Source organism: Athene noctua, chromosome 20, assembly GCF_965140245.1.
Source record: "Athene noctua chromosome 20, bAthNoc1.hap1.1, whole genome shotgun sequence".
NCBI classification, from domain to species: Eukaryota; Metazoa; Chordata; class Aves; order Strigiformes; family Strigidae; genus Athene; species Athene noctua.
Genome location: NC_134056.1, coordinates 4,752,645 through 4,779,831, shown reverse-complemented (window position 1 = coordinate 4,779,831; position 27,187 = coordinate 4,752,645). Strand labels below are relative to the sequence as shown.

General features: G+C 46.5%; 4 protein-coding genes and 4 non-coding genes across 11 annotated transcripts; 6 read left to right on the top strand and 2 right to left on the bottom strand.

Moving 5' to 3' along the window:
* Nucleotides 1–35: 35 nt before the first annotated feature.
* On the top strand, nt 36–4,309 carry RPL7A (ribosomal protein L7a). The gene is made up of 8 exons (XM_074923537.1): nt 36–88; nt 660–780; nt 1,218–1,367; nt 2,133–2,273; nt 2,616–2,695; nt 3,024–3,154; nt 3,573–3,642; nt 4,146–4,309. Exons 1-8 carry the CDS (start codon nt 86–88, stop codon nt 4,248–4,250), a joined length of 801 nt encoding a protein of 266 aa, XP_074779638.1. The 5' UTR covers nt 36–85; the 3' UTR covers nt 4,251–4,309.
* Nucleotides 1,074–1,148, top strand: LOC141968897 (small nucleolar RNA SNORD24). Its single transcript, XR_012634954.1, has one exon. It is a non-coding gene; the product is annotated as a small nucleolar RNA SNORD24 (small nucleolar RNA).
* Nucleotides 1,319–9,576, bottom strand: SURF1 (SURF1 cytochrome c oxidase assembly factor). 4 transcript variants are annotated; one of them, XR_012634911.1, is made up of 10 exons: nt 9,423–9,576; nt 8,726–8,807; nt 8,474–8,601; nt 8,000–8,082; nt 7,014–7,205; nt 6,646–6,718; nt 6,102–6,264; nt 5,579–5,660; nt 5,016–5,353; nt 1,319–1,422 (listed from the first exon to the last, which is right to left on the bottom strand). XR_012634911.1 is itself a non-coding variant. In XM_074923533.1 (9 exons), exons 1-9 carry the CDS (start codon nt 9,456–9,458, stop codon nt 5,287–5,289), a joined length of 906 nt encoding a protein of 301 aa, XP_074779634.1. In that variant the 5' UTR covers nt 9,459–9,576; the 3' UTR covers nt 4,447–5,286. The 4 variants fall into 4 exon arrangements, 3 of the variants coding, with proteins under 3 accessions (XP_074779634.1, XP_074779635.1, XP_074779636.1); XM_074923533.1 differs by lacking the exon at nt 1,319–1,422 and having other exon boundaries at nt 4,447–5,353; XM_074923534.1 differs by lacking the exon at nt 1,319–1,422 and having other exon boundaries at nt 4,447–5,353; nt 9,453–9,473.
* Nucleotides 2,000–2,061, top strand: LOC141968898 (small nucleolar RNA SNORD24). The gene has a single exon (XR_012634955.1). It is a non-coding gene; the product is annotated as a small nucleolar RNA SNORD24 (small nucleolar RNA).
* On the top strand, nt 2,368–2,444 carry LOC141968896 (small nucleolar RNA SNORD36). Its single transcript, XR_012634953.1, has one exon. It is a non-coding gene; the product is annotated as a small nucleolar RNA SNORD36 (small nucleolar RNA).
* On the top strand, nt 2,879–2,951 carry LOC141968890 (small nucleolar RNA SNORD36). Its single transcript, XR_012634948.1, has one exon. It is a non-coding gene; the product is annotated as a small nucleolar RNA SNORD36 (small nucleolar RNA).
* Nucleotides 9,577–9,586: 10 nt separating the features above from the next.
* SURF2 (surfeit 2) lies at nt 9,587–12,801 on the top strand. Its single transcript, XM_074923536.1, has 6 exons — nt 9,587–9,737; nt 10,102–10,256; nt 10,468–10,571; nt 11,033–11,224; nt 11,822–11,988; nt 12,703–12,801. Exons 1-6 carry the CDS (start codon nt 9,630–9,632, stop codon nt 12,784–12,786), a joined length of 810 nt encoding a protein of 269 aa, XP_074779637.1. The 5' UTR covers nt 9,587–9,629; the 3' UTR covers nt 12,787–12,801.
* A 298-nt stretch (nt 12,802–13,099) lies between these two features.
* Nucleotides 13,100–27,130, bottom strand: SURF4 (surfeit 4). Its single transcript, XM_074923812.1, has 6 exons — nt 26,892–27,130; nt 19,225–19,411; nt 18,020–18,096; nt 17,366–17,409; nt 16,203–16,389; nt 13,100–15,947 (listed from the first exon to the last, which is right to left on the bottom strand). The coding sequence occupies exons 1-6, from the start codon at nt 26,937–26,939 to the stop codon at nt 15,681–15,683; spliced, it is 810 nt and encodes a 269-aa protein (XP_074779913.1). The 5' UTR covers nt 26,940–27,130; the 3' UTR covers nt 13,100–15,680.
* Between the last annotated feature and the right edge of the window lie 57 nt (nt 27,131–27,187).

Sequence of the window (27,187 nt, the reverse complement as noted above, 5' to 3'; positions counted from 1 at the left end):
CCCGCCGCCGTCCTCTCGCGAGAGGTGGCGGCGCGTCGATATTTCCCAGCATGCACCGCGGCGCCTTCCTCTTCGCCGGTCCAAGATGGTGAGTGGCGGCAGCGCCGGCGTCATCCGCCGCCATCCGCCGGGCCGTGGCCCGCCGCCCGCCAGGGAGGGCCCTGCGGCCGCTCGGTAGCCTGGCGGGGGGGTGCAGCGGAGGGTTTATTCGTGCTCGGTTTGCGGTGCGCGTGGCCGGTCCGTGGGAGGCCGGGCCTGGGCCTGGGCCTGGGCCTACCCTCCCGCAGCGGCGCAGCGCGGCTCGGGCTGCTGGGAGCGGGGCGGCCCGGCCAGGCCGCAGCGGTGTTCCCGGTGCAGGGCGGGTCCCGAGCCGGGCCCGGTGGCCGGTAACGCGCGGTCAGGGTGTCTCGGCTGCTCGCGGTGGCGGGGGGCGCCTTGGGCGGTTGTTGCCCGGCTGAGGAGAGCAACGGGCGGCTTGAAACGGCGCCTCTCGGGGAGGTTCCTATTTTAAAGTCGAAGCGATGGGTTTGCTCTCTAGAAGAGCGAGGCCACGCTGGGAGGCTGCCGGGTAGTGAAATGTCTGGGAAAAGGCATTTCCAGCGTGGACAATACACGAGTATTTGAGGTGAAGGAAGCAAGTGCGTATTTTTTATTTGCAGCCGAAAGGAAAGAAGGCCAAGGGCAAGAAGGTGGCACCGGCCCCTGCTGTAGTCAAGAAGCAGGAGGCCAAGAAGGTTGTCAATCCCCTCTTTGAGAAGAGGCCCAAGAACTTTGGCATTGGTGAGTGGCTATTTGGGCTAATTGCTCGAAGGTTTTTTGGATTGTTTTATAGTTAAATGTCTAAATCGTAAAGAGAAGCGCATTGTAATAAAGCTACAGAGTGGAGAGAGAGATGGAGGCAGTTGCCTTGCTGCCTGCAATTAAGGGCTGTCCTTCATTAGGTATATGAGGGTGGCTACGGACAATTCGTTAAATTTCTTTATTACAGAGATTCATCATATACTTCTGCTGTGACAGATCTTGCCTTTGTGCATGTGGTGTGGTAAATCTGTTCCGATTTCTGTTGCACGGTGTGCAGATGATGCAAAAAGAATATTTGCTATCTGAGTGACAGTGCTGACACCTTTGCCACCAAGATCACTGATGCACTCGTGCCTGTTCCATGCTGTTGCTCCGTGGGTTCGGAACAACTTTGAGTTCAAAGTCTGTATTTTTAGGACAGGATATCCAGCCGAAGCGCGATCTCACACGTTTTGTGAAATGGCCGCGCTACATCAGGCTGCAGCGCCAGAGATCCATCCTGTACAAACGCTTGAAGGTGCCTCCTGCCATTAACCAGTTCACACAGGCTTTGGACCGCCAGACAGGTAAGGATGTGCCCCGTGGTGTTCTCTTGCCTTGGGTTGTTAGTGGGATATGCCTCTGAGAAGAGGAGAGAAACCAAAATAAGACTTAATAAGCTGGAGGGTATCTCTGGAAGCATTTTAGGGAGGCTTTAGTAGTGATGGGGTGATGTCAACAGCAGGCTGCTGTCTGAATTTGCTGGCTTAACTCTTGGTAGCTTAACTCTCAAACCCAGAGTTGTCTTAACTGTACGCTTCCATCAAAGTCATTCTTCCAGCTTAACATCGAACATGCTGGATTCTTCTGACTCTGTAAACAGATAGTTTGAGAAATCCATGTGAGTGCAGGCTCTGGGGGAAAGTCAGCATCTCGCAGGCTGACATGGAAACAGGGACTTAGGGGTCTTCTGTAAATGAGTAAATAGTCTTTTCCAGGGAACAGTGTCTATTGAAGAAACTTTCAGCCTGTGTAGAGTAGCTCCCTCGACAAGTTGTGCACTTTAAAGGAGAAAGCACAGCACTTTGAACCATAATTGCTTTGGGGGTCCAGAGGCATTTCCTCATCCAAACAGTGAAGGAGCTCCCATTGCCACAGAAATGCCTGTGCAGGTAAATACGGGCCCTGGAGGCACGCTGCTGGCTCTGCTCTTGCACTGTGCAAATGATGATAACTTGCTGTCTAATACACGTGAGGACAACCACCAAGATCACTGATGCACTTAAGTTTTTAAAAAAATAATGCTTAGACTTTTCAGGTCATACAAATAACTAGTAGATGTTCTCGTCCAGCTACACAGCTTCTGAAGCTGGCGCACAAGTACAGGCCAGAAAACAAGCAGGAGAAGAAGCAGAGGCTGCTGGCTCGTGCTGAGCAGAAAGCTGCAGGGAAGGGAGATGCACCGACAAAGCGGCCACCAGTCCTCCGAGCAGGTAACTCTACATGGATGTGGGAGTGTGGTGTTCTGCTAGAGAGAAAATCGATGATTTGGTGCTTTGCTCCTACTGGCTGGGACTGGACAAGCTATTGCAATGATGTATGAATTTCTTCACCTGAGCTCAAAGTGAAGAGCAAAACAGACGAGCTTTTTAACCCTGAGCTTTAGCAGATTGTCCAGGGAATATCTTCTCTGTGCTACTGAATGGACTAGAAAAGTTTTTACAACTTCTCTAATGAAGCTGTGCTATGGATCTGAGCTGGTGGTATGAGGCTTCTATGAAAGCTCTGAAAATAGACTGAGCAGGATCAAAGCTTTCCGATAACTTGTTTTTCAGGCATTAACAGCGTCACAACTCTGGTAGAGAACAAGAAAGCGCAGCTTGTAGTTATTGCCCACGATGTAGACCCCATTGAGGTAAGCATACTCGCTGGTACACGTTACAGGCTACCTGTGTAACTTAAGCTGGGGTCAGAACTGGGTTTGAGGTGAAAATGCATTATAGACATTTATTGCATGAGAATGCATAAAAAGACATATTTACCAGAACTGGAATGTTTATGCACATAGTTGTGCTGGTATTACAGTGAGGCTTGGCCCTTGCAATGATGTATGAATTTCTTCACCTGAATCAACAATGAAGAGCAAAACGAGCTTTTTAACACTGAGCAATTGCCACAGCCCAGGCTAAGTCAAAGACTAAGATGTCCTCCTGCAGCTATACAGACCCTCTCTTTCTTTTCAGCTGGTGGTCTTCCTGCCTGCTCTGTGCCGCAAGATGGGAGTGCCATACTGCATCATCAAGGGCAAAGCCAGGCTGGGGCGACTGGTCCACAGGAAAACTTGTACCTCTGTTGCTTTCACCCAAGTTAACCCGTGAGTATTCTGTGTGCTGGCTTGGTTCATGGAGAAAGCAAACTGCCTATAAGCGCAGACTCTAGGGCAGATGGCTAGTGAACTTGAGGGTATCTCTAGTTTAACATAGTAAAACTGAAATACTGCCTCCATAATGTCTAATATAGAGGTGGTTTTGTGTGAATAGCTCTTACCGGATCCTGAAAACGAGGATTTTGGCTTATCAAAATGGATGGTTACTCTAAAATATGGAGATGGAACTACTACCCTTAATCTGAGTGTTCAAGCATTAATGGTTGGAGTGGTTAACTCTTTGCAAATGATGTTCTTGCTTAACCTGAAAAATCACATTGCAACTATGAGCTCTTGAATATGAGGCAAAAGATTTTTCGAAAATGTTAAATTGAGGCTCTAAAGGAACTAAAACTGTCACCAACAGGGAGGATAAGGGAGCCCTTGCAAAGCTGGTGGAGGCTGTCAAGACCAACTACAACGACAGATACGATGAGGTAAGCTGCTCTGCTGCTAGCCTTGTCTTAATTTGTACTATTAACATCCCCCAAAGTTTCCAGTGAGATGCAAATTCTCAGACATCGTGACATCAGCTTAAAGTTTGTTGGGTGTGTTGTACCCAGATTTGCTTATGATGTATCCAGATTCTTTACCTGAGGGTGAAGTAAAATGTGAATGCTGTCACCAAGTTCCAGGTAAAGGAAGGGAGCTATTGCAGGGCTAGGATGTAGAGAGGGCAACAGCTGCTGCTGAGCTCAACTCTATCCCCCAGGTCCAGAAGTTACATGATGGTTGAATCCAGAACTGTTTCACAGGGAAAGATTTTAAACTCTTGTATCTCTGTACCATCCCAAAAGTAGTTCACTGCTTGAAAGGGGTAGGACTTCCTAGTTGAGGGAGCTCTTGCCGTTGTGCAGGAAGGAGGAGGATTGAACAGACTGACTGAATGACGTAGTAAGAGACTGTATGAGGCATCTGACCTGTTCTCACTTGTTTGCAGATCCGTCGTCACTGGGGTGGCAACGTCTTGGGTCCAAAATCGGTGGCTCGCATTGCTAAGCTTGAAAAAGCAAAGGCTAAAGAACTGGCTACGAAGCTGGGCTAAAGATGTACTGGATTGCTACCGTGTTTTCTGTACATAAAAAGAATAAACCCCCAGATGAAGTTTTGGTGGTCTCTATTAATGGCAGTGCTCCAGGCAGTGAGTAGCACATCAGCGTTGCCTTGCATCAAATGATTGAATAGTGCTGCACAGAGCAGGTTACTACTACACTTGGAGCAACTGCCCTTAACTACTCTACTCTTCCTACGTAGTAATTGCTGTTGAACATGCAGCCCATCAGTGGGCTAGGCTAGTTCTGGCTTTAAGCCTAGCTTACTTAGGCAGGTATTTCAGTTGGAAATGGCTCTAGATCATCTGGTACAGGATGGGTTAGAGAGAGTGTTAGAGCACGTTACCAGGCTTAAGTGGTGGGAGAAGCATCTGGATAGTCCTGTCCTCCTGTTCCTGCCTGACATGGTCTTCTGGCATTGTGGGAGGTCACCAAGCTTTGACAGGGCTCCTCCAGCCAAGGTACCGGCTGCTTGGTTTTGTGAGCCCTCCTCGGGCTCTTTCAAAGCCCCAGGCTGCCCTACCCGGCTGGACTTGAGCAGGCACAGTAACCTTTAATGTGGGTCTGTCACTGTTAAGATGTAAGGTGCATGATACGAGGCACAAGGCAAGCACCTCCCCACCCTCTTTATTCTGATGCAACTGCTGTGAACCACTCCTGACTTCAGGATGACTACTTGGTGTAAAGAAACAAAATCCCATGCTGTTTTGGGGAAAGTACAGTAGTGGAGAGGTTAGAACTTCATAGTTTCAACTAACCTGATACAAAAATGCATCCTTGAGATTTCTAGTGAAGCTGATTTATGCCGTAGTCTTTTAACAGCCACTTACAATTTTGAAGTTCAGTGCGTCCAAGCTGCAGCCTGAAAGGAGCTTGGAGTCATGTCCGTTTGCAGCTCAATAGCTGCTTAAGCTCACCGAGAGCGTGTTGCCTTGAAACTTGTGCTTCAGTTAGTGTGGCCTGATCAGATTGCTGTTTTCCATCAAAGTCTGCTCCTGGCTGTAGTGCAGAAGAGATGAGCCCTTCCCCTCACAGAAGTAGTTTCTGTATAAATTTTCTGTACCACAAGAATGAAGTTGCAGCACATAAGCCATACCTATGAAAAAACAAAACCACACATTTGTACATTTTTGGATAGACTGGACCTCTCAAGTCAGCTGTGGTGCAATAAAACAGTTATTTCATCACTGTGCAAATGTTACTTGGGTTAAAGCTTTTGTAGCTTAAAAGCTCATCCAGTCTCTGATGCAGGAGCAAGAATGCCAGGCAAAGCTTCACATTCAAGACATGTGGCAGGTCAAATGCCAGCTGGGTAACGTACCAGGTGATGATGTACTGCATGTGCTCGTTCCTCAGGCTCACCCTCGTCTGACCTCCAATGGGCCCCCCTGGGACTGTGCTTCCTGTAGGTACAACACAGCGCGCAGTTACATCCCATCTGCACCACGTAGAGCTGCCCTTGCTGGGGGACACGGGCTGAGGGCGGTCAGCCGAGGGGATACCCTGCTCCTCTTCCTCGGGCAAGGGGGTTCCCAAGGCACCAGCCAAGGCAGAGATGTGGGGCAAGTGGCTGGTTGTGTTTGAGGCATCAAACACCCCCTGCAGCTCCTGTGAGCATGCTGCTGGCCCCGGGGCTGGCTGCCTACCGCCTTCCAAAGAGCAGACCTAGCAGAGCACACGAAGAGAAGGATGCAATACCTCGTTGGACCTGATCTTCAAGGTCTTTTCCAACCTAAACTCTATGATTGTACCTTTCCAAGGGCCCAGGGGAAATTAATGAACTGAACAGAAAGAGGGGGGAGACTGATGTGAATTGGGTGTGGGCTTGGGTTCCTCTGACTTACTGAAATCTGCATCGATAAAGATGGGCTCAGCGCCGGTCACCTTCGCCATAGCCTCCAGGTCACGGTAGTGCCAGCGGTTTTTCTCAATGTTATTTTCAGGCACAAAAGGTCTCCGGGTTTCTGATAACCTCACCACTCCAGTGAGATCAATTTCATCTTCAATCTGAAAAGAAATGCAGAGGAGAAAAAAGGAATCTTTCAAGCCTCATTTCATATTCCAGCATACCAGGTCTTGGTAGAAAAACAACACTTTTGGGATCCGAATATAAAACCCAAGTGGTGGTTGCCTGCAGTGGGGCAGTGCTGTAACACAGCATGGAGAAAAGCAGATCAAGAACAGCTCCTTGTTTTTAAAAAAACATTATTTACAAAAAGGTGAGAAGAAAAGGTTTGTCATCTTTAAAACGTGCAATGACTCTCTTAAGTAACCTCCCATGACGCTGAGCTCCTCCCATGAGGCTCCTGCCTTTCCAGGTGTGTCAGCAGGGCTCTGGGCACTGGAAGGGCAGAGGGTAACACGCGACATTCCCTGCGTCCCCCTTACCTGTCCCTTCAGCCTGGTCTCCGGTTTCAATTTCTTTCTGGGCACAAATCCTCGGTTGACTAAAATCGTGACCCTGGAGTTACAATAAGAAGGATGGCTCATGAGTGAAAGGAAATTTATTCCTGCTGCTACCTAGGACTAAGTACCAAAAAAACAAGCAATCCATGGGTTTTGTGTCACTTTTTTTGTCATCTGTGTGTTATAGGGGAATTTAAATACAATTTCAACTCAAGCCTCGGTGACCTAACAGACTGTGAGAGATGCCTTTTAAGCAAGAGGGAGCGATTTATATAAACCCAACCACCGTGATTCAGCTTTTCAAAACAGAAGTGAGTTGCTCAGATGAACTGTGACTTCTGTTAACTTACCCTAGTTCTGTGCAGTAGAAAGGAGTGATGACATTTGCTCCATTTTCTGGGTGCGATGTCAGCCGCCCGGCCTCTCTGGCTTCTCGCTCAGGGTCCACAAGTGACCGTGGTAAAATATAGAGCTCCTTGGAGTGGTCAAAATGCCCTCGGACCTTTACAGGTCTGTACTCCAATTCCTTCAGTTCCATGGGGCTGCATGGAACAAGATGAAAACAAAATCATGGCTGCAATAGGCAAATCAAATAGGGGGATTTTGTTGCGGGGATTCTCCTTTTCCCTAATGGTTCACTCTAGAGCCAGTTGGCAAACAGAAACAAAAGGCAAACGCCTCATGGAATAAGCAGCTGGCTTAGTATTTTATTACTATCACAGTGAATCAAATTGAGATGATTGTGCATATCCAGCAAGCAGTTCTTTTCCCTGATATCTGTAACCCAGTCCCCCTTCAGTAGCACACACAGCTGATCAGCAGGTGGATCCAGCCATCAGGGAGCGTTTCTTTCCCATCCCAGACCACAAAATCAAACAACTGCACTGTTTTGACAGTTGTGCCATATGGCCAAGAGACCTTAAAAATTTCTCTCATATCCAACACAACTGCTCCACACTTGGGGCAGAGCCTGATATTGATCCAAGACTCCCGGTTGCAGGAATAATCCCTTTGGGGCATCACAGACACCAGCTACCAAGTCCTCCTTCTCCAGGAGGATTACATATGGTATGAACTACCTACCCCATTCTCCTGAAGAGAGATTCATTTTTTTAATGTACATTTTGAGTATCCCACAGGGAAGAGTTCACTTATTCTCTTACTAAAAACGAGAAAATGAACAGGATGTCTTTTTATTGCTTGCATGTCCTGATTCCGACTGCATTCCTTAATTTTCATGCAGTTTAGTATAAGCTCATTAGCGCAGGGACCATATCTAATATCCCCAGCACGCTGTTAGTGCTCTGCAGACAATAAACTATCTCAGTTTCCTTACTCTAATGTCAGAGGGATGGGCTCTGATGTAATTCTTGATGCCAGTTGTGCAATCAAATCTAATTTCCACTTTCGTCGCTGAACCTAGAAGTACACAAACACAAACGTAATTCCCCATGTAATTCCCCAAATGTAATTCCCTAAAATAGAACAGAACAAAGTAATAATCCCAGGAAGCCTTAAACCCTTTGTCGTAAGTTCCTCCTCAGGCCTGGCATAAACCAGAGTAACTAGAGATATGAAAATGAAGGCTGCTGACCTTAATTTGAGGAAATATTTATACTGAAATAAAAGTGTAAAAAACAAGAATCTCTCCCTTAAAGACTTACAAATGGACACCTGGAAAACAGAAATGTAAAGTAACAGCAAATCTTTACCCTGCATGCGATTTGACCTAGATTAAACTGCCAGAGATGGAAAAACCTGACATCCCTCAAGCACTCATTTCTTGAAAAAATATAATATTTATTTGTACCTGCCATGTGCCAAGACAGAATGTGGTCAGAGGGACCAGGAAAAGGCCCCATTTGAGTAAGGTGTCCTCTCCAGATGCGTCAGCAGCTGTTGTAGAACTTCGCGGTCTGCAGAACCTCAAACAAACATCTAGAGAAAAACAGAATGAGGAATAGTATTTGTACAGGAGAGGAGACACCAAATCCTTGCAGGAAATGTCACCTCTTGGTATAAGGCTGAAACAGGGAAGAAACCCAAACAATTCTTTTCTTACCTTTAGACTTCTGGACCAGACTAGAACCTGCTTTAGTTCGCGGATATCCAAAAAATGTTCTTCTGATCAAGCAGTGAGAGACCTACACAAAATAAGAAAGATCCTTTGTAGTGTCTCTGCTTTGTAAAATTTGTATCTAGATGACATCAGTTGCCTCAGCGATTGCATGAAATTTTGTTTACCCATTGATTTAAGTCTCATCTGAGCAACTGCCTGTGAAACACTGTGGATTAGGCTATAATTTTGAAAAAATAAAATCAAATTCCAGTTACAGAGCTGACAGCAAATGATCTTTCCCTTTCCATCCACGCTATCAGCAAGAGCTCACACCATCTTAATTTGTTCTTGAAACAAACGCCAGCCGAGCACCTGCCCTCCCGCTTCCTCCGCTTCCCGCCACGCTGAAGCACCACGGGGACAGATTTACAGCCTTTCTGCCACCGATTCCGCTCACTTTTAGCACCACTTCGCCCCGCGCAGTGACACCGGTCCCCACACCCCGGCTGCTCACCGCAGCCAAAGCCCGGGGCCCGGCCACGGAAGGGCGGCAGCGGGGGGAGCCCGGCCGGGCGCACGTACAGCGCCGAGCACCGCGGGGACGCGGACTCCGACTCCGGGCAGGACCGGGGAGTCACCCGGCCGGGTCCCGCGCCCCTCAGTCCGGCTCCAGCCTGGCCCCGCTCCCCTCAGCCCTCACCCGGCCCCGGCGCAGCAGCAGCCTCCCCACCGCCATGACAACGCCGCCCCGTTTCCCCTCGCCGCCACCGGCCTCCGCGCCTAGAGAGTCCCCGGCGCGGGGCGGCAGGCCGGGCCCTCTCTAGCCGCCACTCTCTATGGCGCCGGCTGCTCCCCGGCGGGGCCGGCACCGGAAGTTGAGGCGGGTCCCGTCTGGCGGCGCCTCTCTATGGCGGGGCCGGGGCCCGCCGGCGGCGTGGCCATGGCTGAGGCGGCCGAGGAGGAGCGGCTCTTCCTGCGGCAGCACCCGCTCCTCAGCCTCGCGGAGCCGGGCAAGGTGGGGCTGGAGCCGGGCCGTGCGGGACTGAGGGGCGCCTTGAGGGCCGGGGCCGCCCGCGGAGGGGGGCCCGTGAGGGGGACGGCGGCCGCCTCCCGGAGGGGTTCGTGAGGGGATGCCGGGGCCGCCTTCCCCGAGGGGGCCGCGTGGGGGGGCGAGGCCGGTTGGTGGCAGGCCGGGGAGGGTACCCCAGCAGATGGACTGGGCCCCAGCGAGCTCCCTGCCCCGGAGGGTTTTTTCCCGCTGTGTAAGTGGGAGGAAGGCCGGGTAGGAGGACGCTGGTGGGAGCTTGAGGCCTCTCCTGCCCTCCCCGGCTCTGGGGAAATGCCCAGAGTTTCCCTGACCAGACATCGTTTTTCTTCAGGTGAGATGCAGGCTGACAGGCCACGAGATGCCATGTCGGCTGTCGGTGCTGCAGGCTTATACTAATGGCAAGAAGTATCAGCGGCTCATAAAGACAGCCAGAGAGTTCGACTATGGCAAGTTTGAGCCCCATATAGTGCCCAGCACAAAGAACCTGTATGTATTCGCCCTCATGTGTGTTGTGCTTCACACTTTGTTCAGTCTCAAACATGAAGTGGTAAAGCTTACAGAGTGTTTATGGGGTTTGGGAGACTGGGAAAGTCTTTATAAAGTATTTTTCAGCTTTGAGCACAGTGCTTATAAGTGAAAAGTTATTAAGTAATAGCATACTTAAACTCTTGTTGCTGGCTCTTTCTGTGTCTGTCAGACACCAGCTGTTCTGCAAGCTGACTCTCAGACACATCAACAAGTTTCCAGAGCACGTGCTGCGTCACGTCCAAGGGAAGCGCTATCAGAAGGCCCTAAAAACATGTAAGTAGCTATTCTGAAGATATATCCCGACAACTTTTTTTTCCCTAAGCTGTTGAGATTCCCACAGACGTACATGAAGGGAGTCGGTCAGTTTTCTTTAGCCTGATGATAATGTACTTCTGTTGCTGTGTGTGTTCCTCAGCTGGGAAGGAAGATCCCAGGTATAGGGAACAATTGGCCCCTAGTGAATACCTTAGAACATCCTTACTTGAGAGGAGCCATTCTGAAACTTCTAAAAATTTCCAAAACCACCCCGGAGAGGGTGGTTCACTCGTCGAGCACAGTCTCTGTGTTAACATCTTACCCATCTGTACTATCACTATAGATTACATGGATGTGTATTAGAGTTGGAGCTTGACATACTGCTGAGTTGCATTTAATATAAGCTAGAGCTGGGAATGAAGAGGACTGGGGTGACTGGGTAGCCTTGCTAAGCGCTGCCTGATGCCTCACACTGTTAGATGAGGAGTGCCAGAAGGAAGGAGTGGAGTATGTACCTGCCTGCTTGCGACAGAAGCAGCAGCGGACGCAGCACCCCGATGACCAGATGAACGGGAGCAGGCAGCCTTACAGAAAAGAGGAATTCTGGGAGCCAAAGTCCAGCGATGAGGATGGAGAGGAGACAGACGACAGCATGAGTGACCTGTACCCACGTGAGTAAGAACATTGGTATCGTCTGTGCCCTGAAGGGCGTTTGTCAGCTAATTTTGTCCTGGATTCTTCATACTGCTCCCTGCTGCTCATGTGCCAGAGGCACATGACTTCATCCAGCTGGGGATTCCTGGGTTTTGGAAAAGCTTACCACCACCAAATAAGAAATAGCAGTTATCACTAAGTAAAAAACAGGTTTGGCTCACGTAAGGTGTGAGAGGAGGGATACAAGATCCACCAGGATTTGCTGCATTAGGTATCCCTACTTCCCGTTTCTCAGCAAGTCTGAGTCTGACAGCAGTTGGCCCGGCCACTTACATCTGGAGGCTCTGCCTTGCTGTAGGGGAGCAGAGGTGTAACACCCCAGCACTGCCTGTGCTGAGCCGTTCCCACAACGGGGCTAGTGAGAGCACCAGGCACGATTCTAATAAAAAAACCAGTGTATTTATTTCCCAGATATTTCAGCAGTGACATGTATGTTCTCGGAGAGTGGAAGCAGGTTGGCAAATCACCTTTACGATGCCCTCAAAGTAAAGTTAGGGGGAGGCAGAACCTGTGTACGCAGGGAAATGATCCTGAACTAAATCTTTCTGTTTTAGCTGCGCTCTTCCCAGAAAAAAGCCCAGCAGCTCCACAAACCACAAAGGGCAGCGATGACTTTGCAACAGACAGCGAGGACGACGGAGCAAAGCAGAACGGCGCCGTGAACGGGGAGGACGGTGGAAGAACGGGTGTCAGCAGAGCAGTTGGCAACAAAAGGGGAAAGGTGGGAGTCACCCCGTGGCCTGCAGCAGCAGGGGAGCATGGAACTGGGATCCCATCCTGTAGGTGTTTGTCTCCTGTTCCTGGCTGAGAGCCAGCAGAAGGTGCAAAGCTGTTCAGGAGAATAGACTTTCCCCGTGGGCCAGCCCCTGACTTGCATCCCGAGGTGTGAATTACTACCAGGAAATGTTTATCCTGCCTGCTGTAACCAGGGCTGTCTGCCTGTATAAATATCTGGTGGGATCCTGCTTCACGATCTCTTTTTTAAACAGGGAGACTGCAGCGTGACTTGGGTTCTGTAATCTTCCTCCCCATACACACAAACACTGCTTAAACCCTTTTGAGGTCACAGGGTCTTTCTAGACCCTTTTTCTGCCTCTTTAGGGGAGCTGCCTTACAGGACCTACCCTGATCCTTTGCAGTTTGAGAAGCAGGCAGACATTACATACATAAAGATGGATAAACCTTTAACTTTCTAAGGCAGCCCTGAGGGGCTGGATCCTTTATGGAAGGGAAGGCTGGCTGAAGTTCAGGTTCATGTCTGTGAGAAGACAGTCGCTGTGTGTATCTAATGGAAGCCTGTGCCTGTCAGAGAAAGGCCAGGCAAGGAAAGCTGCTGGCTGGGAAAGCCAACCACACTCCCTTTCTCTTTAAGTGACCTTGGGCAGGGCTGGATTTGGGTTTTGGAAACCAGCTGATTCACTTTTTTTCTCTACAGAAACAGTCAGGCCCTTTAAAGAAGAAATTCAAGAGTCATCATCGAAAACCCAAGAACTTCAAGAAAGCAGCCAATGGCAAATAAATTTTATGATAACTACATGGCCTAAAGCCTGCTCTGTAACAGCTCGAGAGTGCACAAGGCTGGCTGAAGTGTTTACTCATTCCAGTTAACAGTTACAGCTGGAGAGGGGAATAGTGGGGTGGAACTAAGTTGTATTCCAACAACAGGCCAACCCCCACCACTAAGGGCTGACAACAGCAGTCAAGTACAGGCAGCCCTGTGCTCAGACCTCTGCAGAAAGATGGTTTTCAGTAGGTGAGAAAAACCACCAAGAGCACTAACCAGCATTTCCAGGCAGCCTGGCTGCAGAGGGTCACCAGTCACACACGCCAGGTGGATACAAAGATGCCATTGTTTTATTTTGATTGTTTCCAAAAATCAAAACATTTTCAAACACAACTAAGGTACAAAATACAGCATAAAATGAGAATTTATACTTATTTCTTTTTCCACATAGAAAGCAAAAAAATATATTCAGGATGAATTCCAGAACACTTTGCAGACCCAATTGATAGCTGACATCCTGCTTGTGAGAGCTTCTCAGCCATGGGGAGAGGTCACTGTATTTCTGGGAGATGCATGAATACAGCAGTGTATGTAGGAAACTAGAATCTTCTGCATCAGGACTCACAGTTAGTAAGTCTGCATATCATGCTGCCTAGAAATATCTTATAATGCCCTCCACCTAACTGCGCCCCTTTAATACCAAAATATTTCTGCTGCAAGGGACAGTTATCGGTTCCTTTTCTGGGGTCTTGTTGGAAAGGGGACTTGACTTTCACAGAGGAGACTGGTCATCATCCAGCTCCTTAGTTAGGACACAAAGAAGTTGAGAAAGCTAACTTAAAGGCTATGTATAGGAGTTGTTTCTATTTTTCCATTTATAAATACTATGAACATCAACAGCAGTTAAGGTATCTGAGAATGGCTGCCTTGATGTAATCAAACCGTTCTAGGACCTGCAGTGAAACTGAGTAAAACCATCCTGTGCTGCACATCCATCACTGAAAGGACCAGTTTGGTTTGCTGAGGAGACAGGCACAGTGAAGGTGAAACCTCACACTTGTGGTGAAAAAACTTGCAAAACTTATTTTAAAAGAGAGCCTTATATGTGACCTGACCTTAAATGCTGCCTTTCCTTCCCATCTACCCCCACATAAACTCATTTCCTTCAGCAGCAGCGCATCTTGCTATTACACAGGCTATTTTCCCCTTAAGATAATGAAATCACCAGTTTAACATCCAACAGTGCTCTTCTATTTGTGATCAGTTCTTTCAGTCTATTTTTTTCTCCTAAAAAGCAACCGTTAAGCTGAACTGTCCAGGTTAGTGTCCTTGCCAGGAGACTCTGGTAAATAGCTCCTGCTGGAGGTGTTCAGCTGAATTACTCCTTGAACAAACAGTTGAGCAGCTTTCTCAAGGGAGACAACAGTGCAAGGAATCAATGTAATGTTAGCAAGTTGGTAGGGCTCATGTAGAATTTTTTCATTATCTAGTGAAACAGGTTCACCTAGTTGACTAGCAGAGGACAAAATGCCTCCTCTGAGCAGCATTAAGCATGTTCATGGCACAGAGGTCGTGGCACTGAGAGGTGAAAATGGCCTTCCTCTCTCCTCACCGTTACTCTGAGGAGTTCCTCCTGAACACACAAGTTACATCCCTGGCTGCTTACTCACCGCACGGGCTTTGCACTTGCATTCTTCAGCTATAACTGTTCATGTAGAGTTGAGAACTGGGGCTACGGCAGCACAGGGCTGACTCTGTTTCCTCCCTACGGCTCTCAGGTGTGGGCCAAGAGAAGGGGCTGTACTGGAGCCCAGCACCCCAGCGCGGTCAGCCGGGGCTCCTACAGCCCAGAGACTGGCAGAAGTGAATCTAAGCAGCAAAGACTATAGAGTAGACTGACTGCTCTCATCTTGCATGTAGTGAGTGCAGGGAGGAAGGGGAGTTTCATTCTGAAGACTCTTTCACCAATAACCTGCACTTCAGGTATGAATTTGGGGCATATATGGATGGAAGCTGGTTAAAAGCAGAAAGGAGCTTTTTTTATGGAACCTGCAGCACAACTTGGCTCCCTTCTTGGGAATTCAGGAGGGGCAGCTTTGGGGAAAGAATGCTGAATGAAGAGTTCTTTTGGCACAGAATTTTCACAGAATCTAACATTCTGTCTCTTCAGGGGTATCTCCCCCACCCCTTCCTTCTTGAAATCTGATTAGCTATACAGAATTCCTGATTAGCAATACAGGATTCTCCCTCATTCCCCTCAAGAGCAGAACAGGGCTGTTTGTTAAAAAAAATCCTCTCCCTTTTCTTACCTAGAGGGGCTAAAACTACGTTCAGGGTTTTCTTTTTGTCTTATTTGGAGGCAGGGAAGACCTCCCCTCTTGTTAAACAGAATGGAATTACAGGCCTCTGAGCAGCAAAATAACAGTGATTGGGGTTTTTTTTGATGCTACTTTCCACCTTGATAAGCAATGCTATAACCAGCAATGGAACTCCTTATGCACAAGACAGTTTTGATGAGGGTGAGAAAGGGGATCCACTTTAGTTATAGCTAGAACCCAACAGCACACTGAATGATACAGCTGTATCTGCTCACAGTACTTCATATTTTAAAACACTGCTGACATTAGACAGCAACTGTTCTACTGCAACTCACTGAAGCATCAGCAAAATGCAGGTTCCTTGGGTTAGTTCCAAATCTAGGAAGTTAGAATAAGCCTAGGCAACATTCCTTGAAGAAATAGGATTTTAACTATTATATTACTGGTGCCACTGTAAATCAAATTCAAAACATCTGTGCCTTTAATAGTAAGGGGGCATGTACGTGTAAAATGCTGGCAGTTTTTGTTGAATCCATAGAGAATCAGTTCTGGACTTAATATGTTATGTCCCAAGAAGTGTTGATATTCCTGTTACCACTCTTTTTTCTTCTCATCCATGGAGACTCCACCAGGACCCAGTGCAACCACAAGCAGGAGCCCTCCAATTACAGACATGGTCTGGAAGAAATCGTATTTGAGGAAGTCGTGCATGGGCTTGTAGGCTGGGACGGTCCAGAAGGCATTGAAGTAGATGTTGATGCCAAACAGCCAGATGACTAGAGTCAAGGCAGCCAGCTTAGTCTTGAAGCCAATTGCCACCAAGATAATCAGGGCTGTGCCCACAATGTTCTGCAGAATCTGCAAGGGAAAAAAAAAAAAATCAGAAACTTACATACAGGTCTTAAATAGATACACAAACATCAGAACAGAGCATGGCTAAGTTCAGCAGAACAGCTTCTCATGGTATAGATGACCTAATAACTTTTTCTAAATATTAATTCTACTGAAAAATAGACTTTTAAGTGTTAAGCACTGATCAGGTCTTGCAGCCACTCTGGGAGTTGGTGCTATATTCCAGTTCCTTAACTCATACTTTTATACTCAGATACTTACAGAAAAGAAGTTCATATCAAAATGTAGCAGTGTCATGAACATGAGGACCAGCAGCACACGGCCCCCCAGCTGCATGTACTGCTTAGGAGAGCTTTCCCGCATGGTGGGGACACCTGCGAACATGCTCTTCCCCTCTGAGCGTGACTCTGCCAAAAGCAGCAGCAAGCCTCCCCCAAGGGCAAGGTTCCTACAGAGAGACAGAAATGGGAAAAAAAAAAAGGTAGTTTACTACAGTTTGCACTCATCTATAGATTTTAAAGTCTTATGTAACAATTTCAACTCTGGAAGAACCTGCATGCTAGGAGTGACATACTCCGCAGCTTACAATGCATGTCCGTGTTGGAGTTCACAGCTGAAGTGGCAGCATTGTACACAACAATAATTTACACAAGCCTGTGCAGACATGTACAACCTGCCAGGGAAGTCCAGCACCCTCAGTTCAGGCAAAGCTGCTTAGCATCTGTTACAGCATGAATTTAGTTGGGCTGGAGTTACTCTGTACCTCAGGTTTAGCCATATCTGCCAAAGTAGTTCAGAGGTTGCTTTGCAAAAAAACAGCAGCAGTACTGCTAAAAGAAGTTACACATTTACAGGGTTGTAGTAAGCCCATAGTTCTTGTGCTGCCCCCTACGCTCCTCTCAGAGGAGAGGGGTGAAAAGGTACTAACAGCCAGCCATCACTCAGGATTTGAAAAGAAATCTCATGCTTAAGAACCTTGTCTTTTACTTAGAGAAGGTGTTACAAGATTTAAAATCCCAGAAACATTCTAGTATCTACATGCTTTAGTTTTCTCAGAAAATGGCTTTAGTCATGCCTAAGCACAGTTGCTGTTTTAGCCATTTAGGAAACAGCAGCTCACTGATCCAGTCTAGACAGTTGTTTGCAAGGTCTCAACAAGGTTAGCAGCAGAAGTACTCAGATCCTAGTGGGTTAGGATTAGGCCTTCCCTTCTACAGCACTGAGTCTGCTGTCTAGGGATTAACACAGACTCTACTGGTTTAGTTTGGTTTTTTTTAACAGTTTCTTGTTTAACATAAATGCATCACTTCTGAAATCCTTCTATTAAATACTATGTACAACAATCACTTCCTCTCTCAGCACCTGGCAGTGACAGATAACAGTTTTTGTTCTGTTTTGATAAAAACTTTAAGAAGTAGGCATACCTCATCAAGAATTTCAGGTCCCATAAAATGCTGTATGCAATAGTCTAGGCAAAGAATAAAACAGGTTAAAACAACATATAAATTACACTGACATTCTGAATTTGTTATAATCTCAAACCCACACTACCCACGGTGGAAGTCAATTACATTATACTGAAGGAAATGAGGTAGGTTACATCAGTGTGGTGCAGTGAGTCAGTGTGAAACAGGGAACAGAAGCCAGGATTTGACTTGTGCTTTAGCCCCCACAAAAATTCATCAGTTTTGAACAGGAAGGATGCTCCCAGCTAGGAGCCTTTTGATGGGGACAGTCTTTTATAAGAGCTGTGTGATGAAGGCCAAAGCAACTGCAAGTTCCACATCTGGCACACTACTGACATACAGGTAAATTGGAAGTTACTTCTAAATTGGTCAAGGTCAAGTATTGAATCAATGTCTCCAGCTGACTAATTGCAATTACAACCAAGGATCTATTGGGCACCTCAGAAGAACAGAAGCAGCAAAATAGTTCAATGCCATTGAGGACTGGCATTAGGCCAGGGTGGAGAAAAATTCCAGGGTGCAAGTTGTATTTAAATATGTTGGTAGTACTGGGGCTAGAAGAGAAGATTTGAAAGATACAGTTTAGAAGGGCTGAAGACTTAAGCCTCCTACCTGTAATGCTATAATTCCAAACAGTCCAAAGCAGGCATATTGCACAAAGTTCCTACTCAGCACCAGGATACAGCCGCCTGAGTTGGGGAAATTGAACACAGTTACACTTCTGGCTTGCACAGGAAAAGATGCTGCAGGAACACTATCTTGTCTTGAACTAAGCAGACTGATTTATTTTCAACTGTGCCACAAAGAACAACAGGCAGGAAATTTTAATGGCACATTGGCACAGATCAGTTTGAGAACCAAGAAGTTTTAGTGTATTTTAAAATATTTTATAAATTCCAGAAGTATCTTTTATTTTACAGTGCTGAATGCAGTCCCCAACACAGCACTGTACAGCAGTCAGTGTTAAAGCATTAGAAGAATTTAAAAAGAACAACTCATCATGGATTTTCTTTTTTTTAATGAGGTAACTGTTAGGGTAAACATGCTGCACTCTTTTCCTCAAAAGCTTTTGTTTTATACCCTGCCTTAAGTCTTCCATCAAAGCACTAACAGCCTTTGCCACTTTAACATGAGGACTGACAACTACATTAAACTGACTCCACACAAAAATACAAGGTAAAAACACCCAGACAAGACAAAAAATTAGCAGAGCAATTAAGAACAGTAGATCAGGGACATAATATAAACAGAAGAATTTTACTTCTCTCCATTTCTGATACCCTAAGTCCACCTAACACACATACAGAAGCTCTGCTTCTGGGATTATTTTGATCCCTGGGCTTTGAAAATCTGACACAAGTACCTCTCTCAGGCTTAAGTGTACCAACTGCAGGATAAGACTTTACCATTGAGGTTTAATACCCATAAGCACAGGAGGCTGAGAAAGTCTTAACACTGCCCTGTTTAAGAAAAACATGAGTAATTAATTTAAAGAATTCAGGGGGTGTGGTATGTGTTTATAGATACATGTACAGAATTGAAAACAGATTGTTCTAATGGATTTTTGGCATCTCTGACTCAGAGGTAGAGTCTCACGAGAAATTCTGTAAGACTACTTCCAGAAAAGGCTGAAGCAGGTTAATTAAGAGTTCATTTCATTCAGCCTGTGTAGTACTATCAGTGCTAAGCTGCCAATGGCTATTAAGAAATCAGTGAGGCATCCCGTGCTTACATGATTCACAGTGCTTACATGAGCCAGGGTGGCAGACACACTGGAGTGCTCTGGCATCCACCTTAACGGCCTTAGAGCCACTTACTCAGCTGTCCGAAGAGATTTATGAACACAAAGATGGAGGCCAGGAAATAGCCACAGTTCCACGTGCCATCAATGTAATCCCTCTGTTCGCTCCACTGGAACCACATGCGGATGCCATCCTCCAGGAAGGTGCTGATCAGGCAGAGGCGAGCCACGTGGGGAAGGTACTGCTTCGTCACCCGCAGGAACTGCAGGGGAGAGAGCCAGCACCATCAGCACGGAAGGAAGGCGAGGTGATACAAGGCATAACAGATCCATGCACGGCAGATGCCGAGGTCAGCCCTTCTCCTGCACACAGCGTCATCAACATCTAGGAACAAACACACGCCTGGGACTTGGATTTAATGAAGTTGTTCTCCACTTGGAAGCAGTGAGGGGAAATCTGGAAACCTGCTGTAGTGCTTTGCCCAAAGAGCATTCTGGACAAGGACTTGGAGAAGAGCAGAATCTACCAGCATGTTCCTATACAAGAGGAACCCTGTTCCGATGGAGCTCTTACTAGATGAAGGCTGACCTTGGTTTTAGTTTGCTAATCTCAGGGTTTCATGTTACAGCTCAACTATCAGATAGCCAGGAGCCGAAAGGGCAATCCTACTCCCACCCCCATGCTCAGGCACTCAACACCCTGTAACAAACTGATTCAGGGAGTCAGGCTGACAGAAGACTGATTCTGTACCAATTAAAAAACATTAATGAGCTTTCTGCCAAGCTGATTCCCTCTAATGGCTCAGAAAAGCAACAGTGCAGAGCATGTGTACTTGTGTAGTAGCAGCAGCTATCAGACCAGCATAGCCCTTGTGTGAAATTGCACCCGCTCCCCTCTATGCAAGTATATAGAGTTTCTATTTCCATTAATAACAGTATTCTCTTCAGAAAGTAAGCATTTATATATACAATTCAGTGTAGTAGTTAAAAAGAAATTATACCATGCAACAGATGCTGAGCCTTAGTTCTTGGGAATTCAAGATGTATCTGGTCCCACATACCCTTTCATCCTGCAAGCTCACTGGTTAGTTTGGTCTATAATTACAATAATTACAAAGGAACAAATACAGAATTGCCAAACAGGGCCTAGACTAGCATGCTCTATAGGACTGCAAGGTGCACAAAAAAGCTTATTGCCTCTGGATGATGACAAGTGCTTAACTGTCACCCAGTTTTCTAACCAGCACTGCTTATTTCTTAATGGAGACTCCCACTAGAATCTGCGTGGTCACTGAACGCAACCTGTGCTGAACACACCTGGCTGGCACTTGTCATGCACAGGTTCAGCTCAGCCAGCTCACGAGGACACTTTTGGAGTCGGTGTATGCTACTGTTTAAGTACAATCTGTAAGAAACAAACATCAATGTAATCTAAAACTAACTCCAAGAGTATCCAGCAAATGACAGGAGCAGTTCGGGCAGGTTGACACTTGTGAAAGTAAATGCCCGTGCCCTGAGCCTTCATGTGGAACCACCAGACTCCGCGGAGATCTGTGTTAGAACTAGGAGGAGGAGCCATTTAACAAATCCCATTATCCCACGCAGAGTTCAATGTGTTGTAAGGCACATTGATTCATACAGTTTATGCAATATTAGAATACTTCAAGCATGAAAAGGGGTGGGGGAACCCACATGTGTATAGCTGTCTTCCATACAATATTGACCTATAGTATAAAATTGACAGAAAAGGCACAACATTTTCCTTCATAATTCAATGTTTACATTGACTTCAAGTTAGACAACAATATAGCTGATTGGTTTCTTTCTGGGCAGATTTTTTTTTTTTTTTTAAGTTCTACCAGCACTGTGTGCTTTCAGTATATAAGGGAGTGGGGAGAAAGGAGACTAAAGCCATTCCTGACGGTTTATTCTTACCACAAATAATTAGTAAACACTAAAAGCTGTTCCAAATCCTATGCAAATGACAAGCCTTGCTTACTGTGTAACTGGAGATTATCAGAAGAAAAAAATATCCAGCAAACACTTAATAGTTAAACACTTAATATTGGAACAAACTACACTAGTTATACTGCACACATCCAGAGTCTAAGGGTCAAGATTCAAGTTAATCAAGTGCATTTCAAGTGCAGCTGTACTCTGACTCAGGGCTGCCACTTCAGGCTTTAAGTCATGTCAATCGTTGGATGAATGAGTCAGAAGAAAATTTGTGATCTTTGTCACTGAATGAGACACATCTTGGTTTACAGTTTTCTTCTCACCTGGATTTCACTGTGCATTTGGGCAAACTTGCTGAGGAATACTAAGGATAAAGTTGTTTTGGAAATAGTACAAAACCAGAAGTGGTTTTTAACAAGTAAGCCTGCTTTGTCAAGACACAGAACAGACAGCTTTGGTCTAGAATTAAATGAAAGACGACAAGTGCTGGGCATCTGTAGGAAAAGGGAAAAAAGCCTCACTGCTGTGGAAAGGCTAAAAATAGCAAACATTAGAGAAGGTGTCTGCCTCCAGGCTTCATCTTTGTTGTTTCTGAATTCAGTCACGTCAGCTGATCTCACCTTCCCTCTCCCTGAAACCAACAACTGCCAACAGTCCAAGTGAGGGAGCCAAGGTGGCATTTAACATTTACCTGTTCTCGTGGCACATAGAGGGAATTTAATGCTATTAAACACGAGTGTGCACATCCAATCAGCTTAAGACAAGTCAGAAAGACTGAAGCCTAAGGCAGTTGCAGTGCTAAGCAACCTTATCATGACACACATCATCTTCCGACATCCGTAACTCACATAACTGCATTTACTGAGCCACACACAAGTTGAAACTCCTGTACACAGCAAGCTTAAAGTAAATAAGCTTCAGAAACAGACTCCAGGAACAAAACTCCAAACCAAAAGAACAACTAGCCACAAAGATCCAGAGAGAAAGGAAGAACACAATTACGCAATAACAAGAGAGCATAACAGACATCAAGATTTTTACAATTAGAGGATTCAAGGTATAAATCACCCAAGTAATTTAACTAAGGACAGAGTAACTTATGTGAAACAGAAGATCTCTAGAAGTGGGACTAAACTAATAGTACCAGACACTCTGGTTTTGTCCCTGCACATCACTAGCAACATGTGGCTCAAACGCTGCACCCTGAGACCACTTCCTATTTCCTTTATGATTCACACAGAAAAAAAGCAGCACATATGGGAAACTTGGTAAGTGCAGTTAAACATACCCAACTATGACAGGGGACTTGAAACACACACACCACTAAGCACAATACATGTAAGGCAAAACAAAACTGTTGAGATTCATGGAGGTGGCAGTGTTAAACTCATGACACCAAGTAACTGGATCGTTTATTCTGCTGTGGGCTTTGCATCAACTGTTCTTAGCAAGAGGCAAAACATCTTGCAAAAAGACAACAAAATGCTAAAGTAAAACTATTTTAAAGAAGAACAGCTGGTTCTGTGTTGGCAGTCAAATCACTAACATACACCAGAAGGGCTTTGTGTTGCCACTTCCCCCTCTAACAGGATTAGAAAAGCAAAGACAGATTTAAATTCTCCTCTTAGTTTAACAAGCAAAGATGCACAAGAGGATCCAGGGATTCCTAAATCAAATCTCTGCTCAAAACGCATTTTTCAAAAAGAGGCTTGAAATATTCAAACCCATAAAGAGGCCTGCCCAAAGAGAGGCAGTAAAGTGATTCTGTTTGACTCTTACCACACTTTCTAAACTATATTCCACCTCCAGCAGTCTCAAACTTGTTAAAAATCCAGTCCATTTTGTTAAAAGTGTGCATACTGTGGCATAATCACAGGTTTTTAAAGACCAATACACAGCCAGGAGTTGGGAATTTTTGCTGTCACCTAGATACAATCTGTGCAAACACAGAAACCTGTACACGTGTGTGTTCCTGGATCAGAGAAGTTATGGTCACGGTGATGAACAGCAGTCTGATAATTGATGCAGAAAGCCCTTGTGTGGGCTGCACAGCATTATTAATCTAGAGCTTCCGATAAAGGCACATTCCAAATATTTAGCTTATATTCGTTTAAGGGATTGCTTTGTTCTGAGAGGACAGAGACCTCCAGCAGCCTGGGACACCAGTGATCTTTCCTGGAATAGGATGCTCAATCCTCTGGCAGAGGGGAAAAAAAAAAAAATCACTTCCTTTCACCAACCTGTATATATTCACTTAAGGAGATCCCACCTTATAATCACAAGGACATTAAACACCCACCACATTGGGTTAATCAGCATCTACAAGTTATATGTGAGAAGTGGGAACAGAAGCTTCCCCACTTATTTCAAAAGACAAGAGAGCTCTGACCTACCAGAACACTGCCAGCCGTCTTAATCAGGCTTTTAATTGCAGGAAAATTTCTTATGACAATGCTTTTCGCTCCTAAGGTGTGCTTAATACCAATTCCCTTTTCCAAAAGGCTATTTATTAATCAAAGCTTTAAAGTGGGATTTATTAGTCATGCATTCCATTTTGCTATCTCTTCACAGGAAGAGTCTTTCCCAGCCTAACCAGATTAGGCTAATGTGGCTTATAACGATAAAGAATCAGTGCACTGACATGACCATATTATGAAGAGAGTTCCCAAATTCTGTTCCTTGATGCAAGAGACAAAAATGTTCAGATTAACAATTAAGTGTTTTCACCTCCCTTCTGTTTTCTGCAAAATAGGATACAGAGATGTTAGAATTAGCTAGACAATGAGCATCAGCATTTATGTCGGAAAATTAAATAAAACCCCCGAGTCTGGTTCTCCCTTAGAGTCCTTTCACTGCAGTACAATGACTCAATAGTCTTGAATTTTTGTCCATAATTTTCAGAACAGCAGAAATACCAAGCACCCACATTCCTAAAGATTATTATAGACACCAGAAAAGTTGCTTGAGATCTGCTCCCTCTTACAGGGATCAGAGGAGAGACAACCAGTTCTGTAACCCTAAACAATCAGTACAGACCCCAGATACAGCTATTTTCAGTACAATAATGTCAGCAGTACATGGTGACTGCAGTAAAGGGCTTAGCATATAATATTTTAACAAGAATCACTAAAAAAGAGCTTAACTTCTGAGTATGAAATTTAATTAATAGCATTGGGCTAGTGTTATGGAGTTTAAAAACAAACCAACCCATAAAGCCTGTAGCAGGGCATTATTCTGAACCAAGATTCTGATTTCCTTTCACTGCGTTATCACCTACGTTTTAAGAACCCTGAACAGCTTCTCCTGCCCTCCCCAGTATCTAATAAGTCGCCTTCTCTGAAATCAGCAGGACCACCCCTCAACACCCACCACGTAGCTGTCTCCTCACTGCAGCACAGATCAGAACAGCTCACCAGCCACACTGTGCACCTGCAGGCTACAAATCCCTGCTACAGCCAAGCCAAAGCGAGTTCTCACTGTTGAGCGATCCCACCACCAGCACTGGTGATCACTTGACCCTAACCAGGAGATCACTGAACTAACAGAAAAAATAAACTCGATTTTGTCTCCTGCTGGTTCAGCTCTCCAGTCCAGTGACAGAGGAGTGCTAGTGTGAGAGAAAAGCAGAACATAGCTTTGGGAGAAGCAGGACAACCCCTTTCCCTGATAGCCAGCTGTCAGGCAAGCTTAGCTGCCTTGTAGGACCATGGCTTCCGTGCACCAACTCACCTCTGGATTAAGAGCCACTTGTTACTCCTGTCTTGACATCTAAGGCCTAATTCATTAATTCAAAGGGATGTTACAGTATTTGTGAAGAGTTAAGCTTTAGTGCTTGAATTTAAGGAACAGATTATTCTTGTTTTTGTAAGAAACATTCAGGATTTACTGGTAAACCATGGAAGTACCTGTAATTCCCACAGGGCTTTTATGCCACGGAAATTAAAACTCATTAGGTCTTGAGCACACTAGCACAGGGAATGGAGAAAGCAAGGGTATCACTGAGGAGGACAGGGAATGGAGAAAGCAAGGGTATCACTGAGGAGACATCCATTGTCCAGCTTCACTACCGCTGCCTCCATCAAGTGGAGTTTCAACATAACCTCAGTCCAAACATTCCAAGTAGTTTTAATCCAAGATGAACTAACAGTTTCCATAGTGCCAAGTGTTAACTTTGCAATACATACCAACGGTTATTGTTTAGTGCCTCTCTCCACTCCTACACTGGAGTGATACTGAGTTTTAGCAGCATACAGCACTGAAAATATCCGATTGAGCTACAACACAGCTCAATCAAGATGGAATTATGAGGTGGAATTATCCAAGTAGTTAGTTACTTGGAAAGCTCTAAAAATTGTTTTGCAATCTGATGGGTAAGTGTATGCAAATGCACTAATCCTGCAGCTAAAGGAAAGGCTCATCTTTAAATAGGATGTGGCCAAGCACAAATAACGTTGTGCCATTTAAAACTCATTTCATGAGGAAGCAAACAGCATTTTATCTGGACAAAAGACCTTTCAGTCGTATGAAAAAAGGGGTGTTAAAGACATCTAGAAATAGTCACACAGGAATAAATAGAGGTGTTATAAAAAGGTCAGGACAAGTGTTGTAAATTTTGGCAAGTAATTTGAACACTATAGTGATAGTTTACTTTCTCCTCTAAAAGGAGTGAAAGGAGAAGGCAAACAGAGGATGACGAAGATGATCCAGACACCCCTTAAAGTGAATACTCCACACACAGTTAGAAGCTGCCTCTAAAACGAGTCTCCCATCTGGGGGTGGGGAGGAAGTGCAGAACAGGTTTTCCCAGTGAAACGCAGTTAAAGACACAGAGGGAGCACAGCCCCCTCAGAGCTGCGACGTGTTACGTGCAGCACACAACTCACATTGTCAGAGTTGTGGAACCAGGCAGAATCAGATTTTCCAGAGAACTTGAATTATGATTAGATGCTGCCTCTTATTTTCGATTAGATGAATCACCATGACAGTGAAGATTTAACAGAGTCACCAACAGATCAGCTATTTTCATTCAAATTATTCCTGCTCTCACATATAAGAGATCAAAAACTTCTATTTAACAGAGAAATCTGTAAGGGCCTCCACTGAAACAAACGTTAAAAAAAATTATAAAAAAAGTCAGCTTGCTTGCCTTCCTTTTGCCCTAATTCTAAGCACAGTGCAGCAGTGCTGGCAAGCCTCTTCTAGATATGGGTTTCCAGATATCGGTCAGAGTTTAGATTTTTGCTTTCCTGTCACCACCACCTCGCCCCGGTTTCCCACACCCCTTTATGCCCTACTTGCCAGCCTGGACGGCTCGCAAGAAGACGAGAGCAACTCAGCCTCCTGCTCTCTTTCCATTTACTCACTCCCAGGGATAAGCCCGGCTCCCAAGAACTCTGCTTCGCTGTACGAGCAGCTCGAGAGCAGCCGCAGAGCTCGCTGAGGGCAGGGGGCAGCCGCTCCCACAAGGACCCGGCCGCTGGGCCTGCGCCAGCCGCCCCCACTCCGGCGGGGAGCCGGGCCCCCGGCCGCCCCTCAGAGGCAGCGCGGCCGAGGAAACCCACAGCCCCACCGGAGGGGCAGGCCCCGAGGCGGCGACCCCGCACCGGGCCGCCACCATCCCGGCCTACCTCAGCGCGGCCCAAGCAGGGCGGCGGCCTAACACCCCCCACCCCTCCCTCCCTCCCTCCCTCCCGCAGCGCGGGGCCCACCGGGGCGCCCCCTCACAGCCGGCCCCAGCGAGCGGCGGCCGCACAAAGGCCGAAGGAGCGAAGGCGGGCGGGCACCCACCTGATCCGCGAAGTCCTCGGCGGTGCTCATGATATCGTTCTGCCCCATGGCGGCGGGAGCGCGGCGGGGAAGGGAAGGGGGGTGCTGCCGGCTGCTGCGCGCCTGGGGCCCGGCCTCACTCTCCGAGAAGGGCGGGAGGGCGGGAGCGCCGGGCCGGGCCGCGCCGCCGCTCGGCTGCTGCTGCCACGTAGGCCAGCCCTTAAAGGCGCCGCGCGGGCGGCAGCGCCGGCGCTCGGGGGGCGGGGCGGTGACCCCGGGGGGGCGGGGCGGCGCCGCCCCTCCGCCCCGCCCCTTAA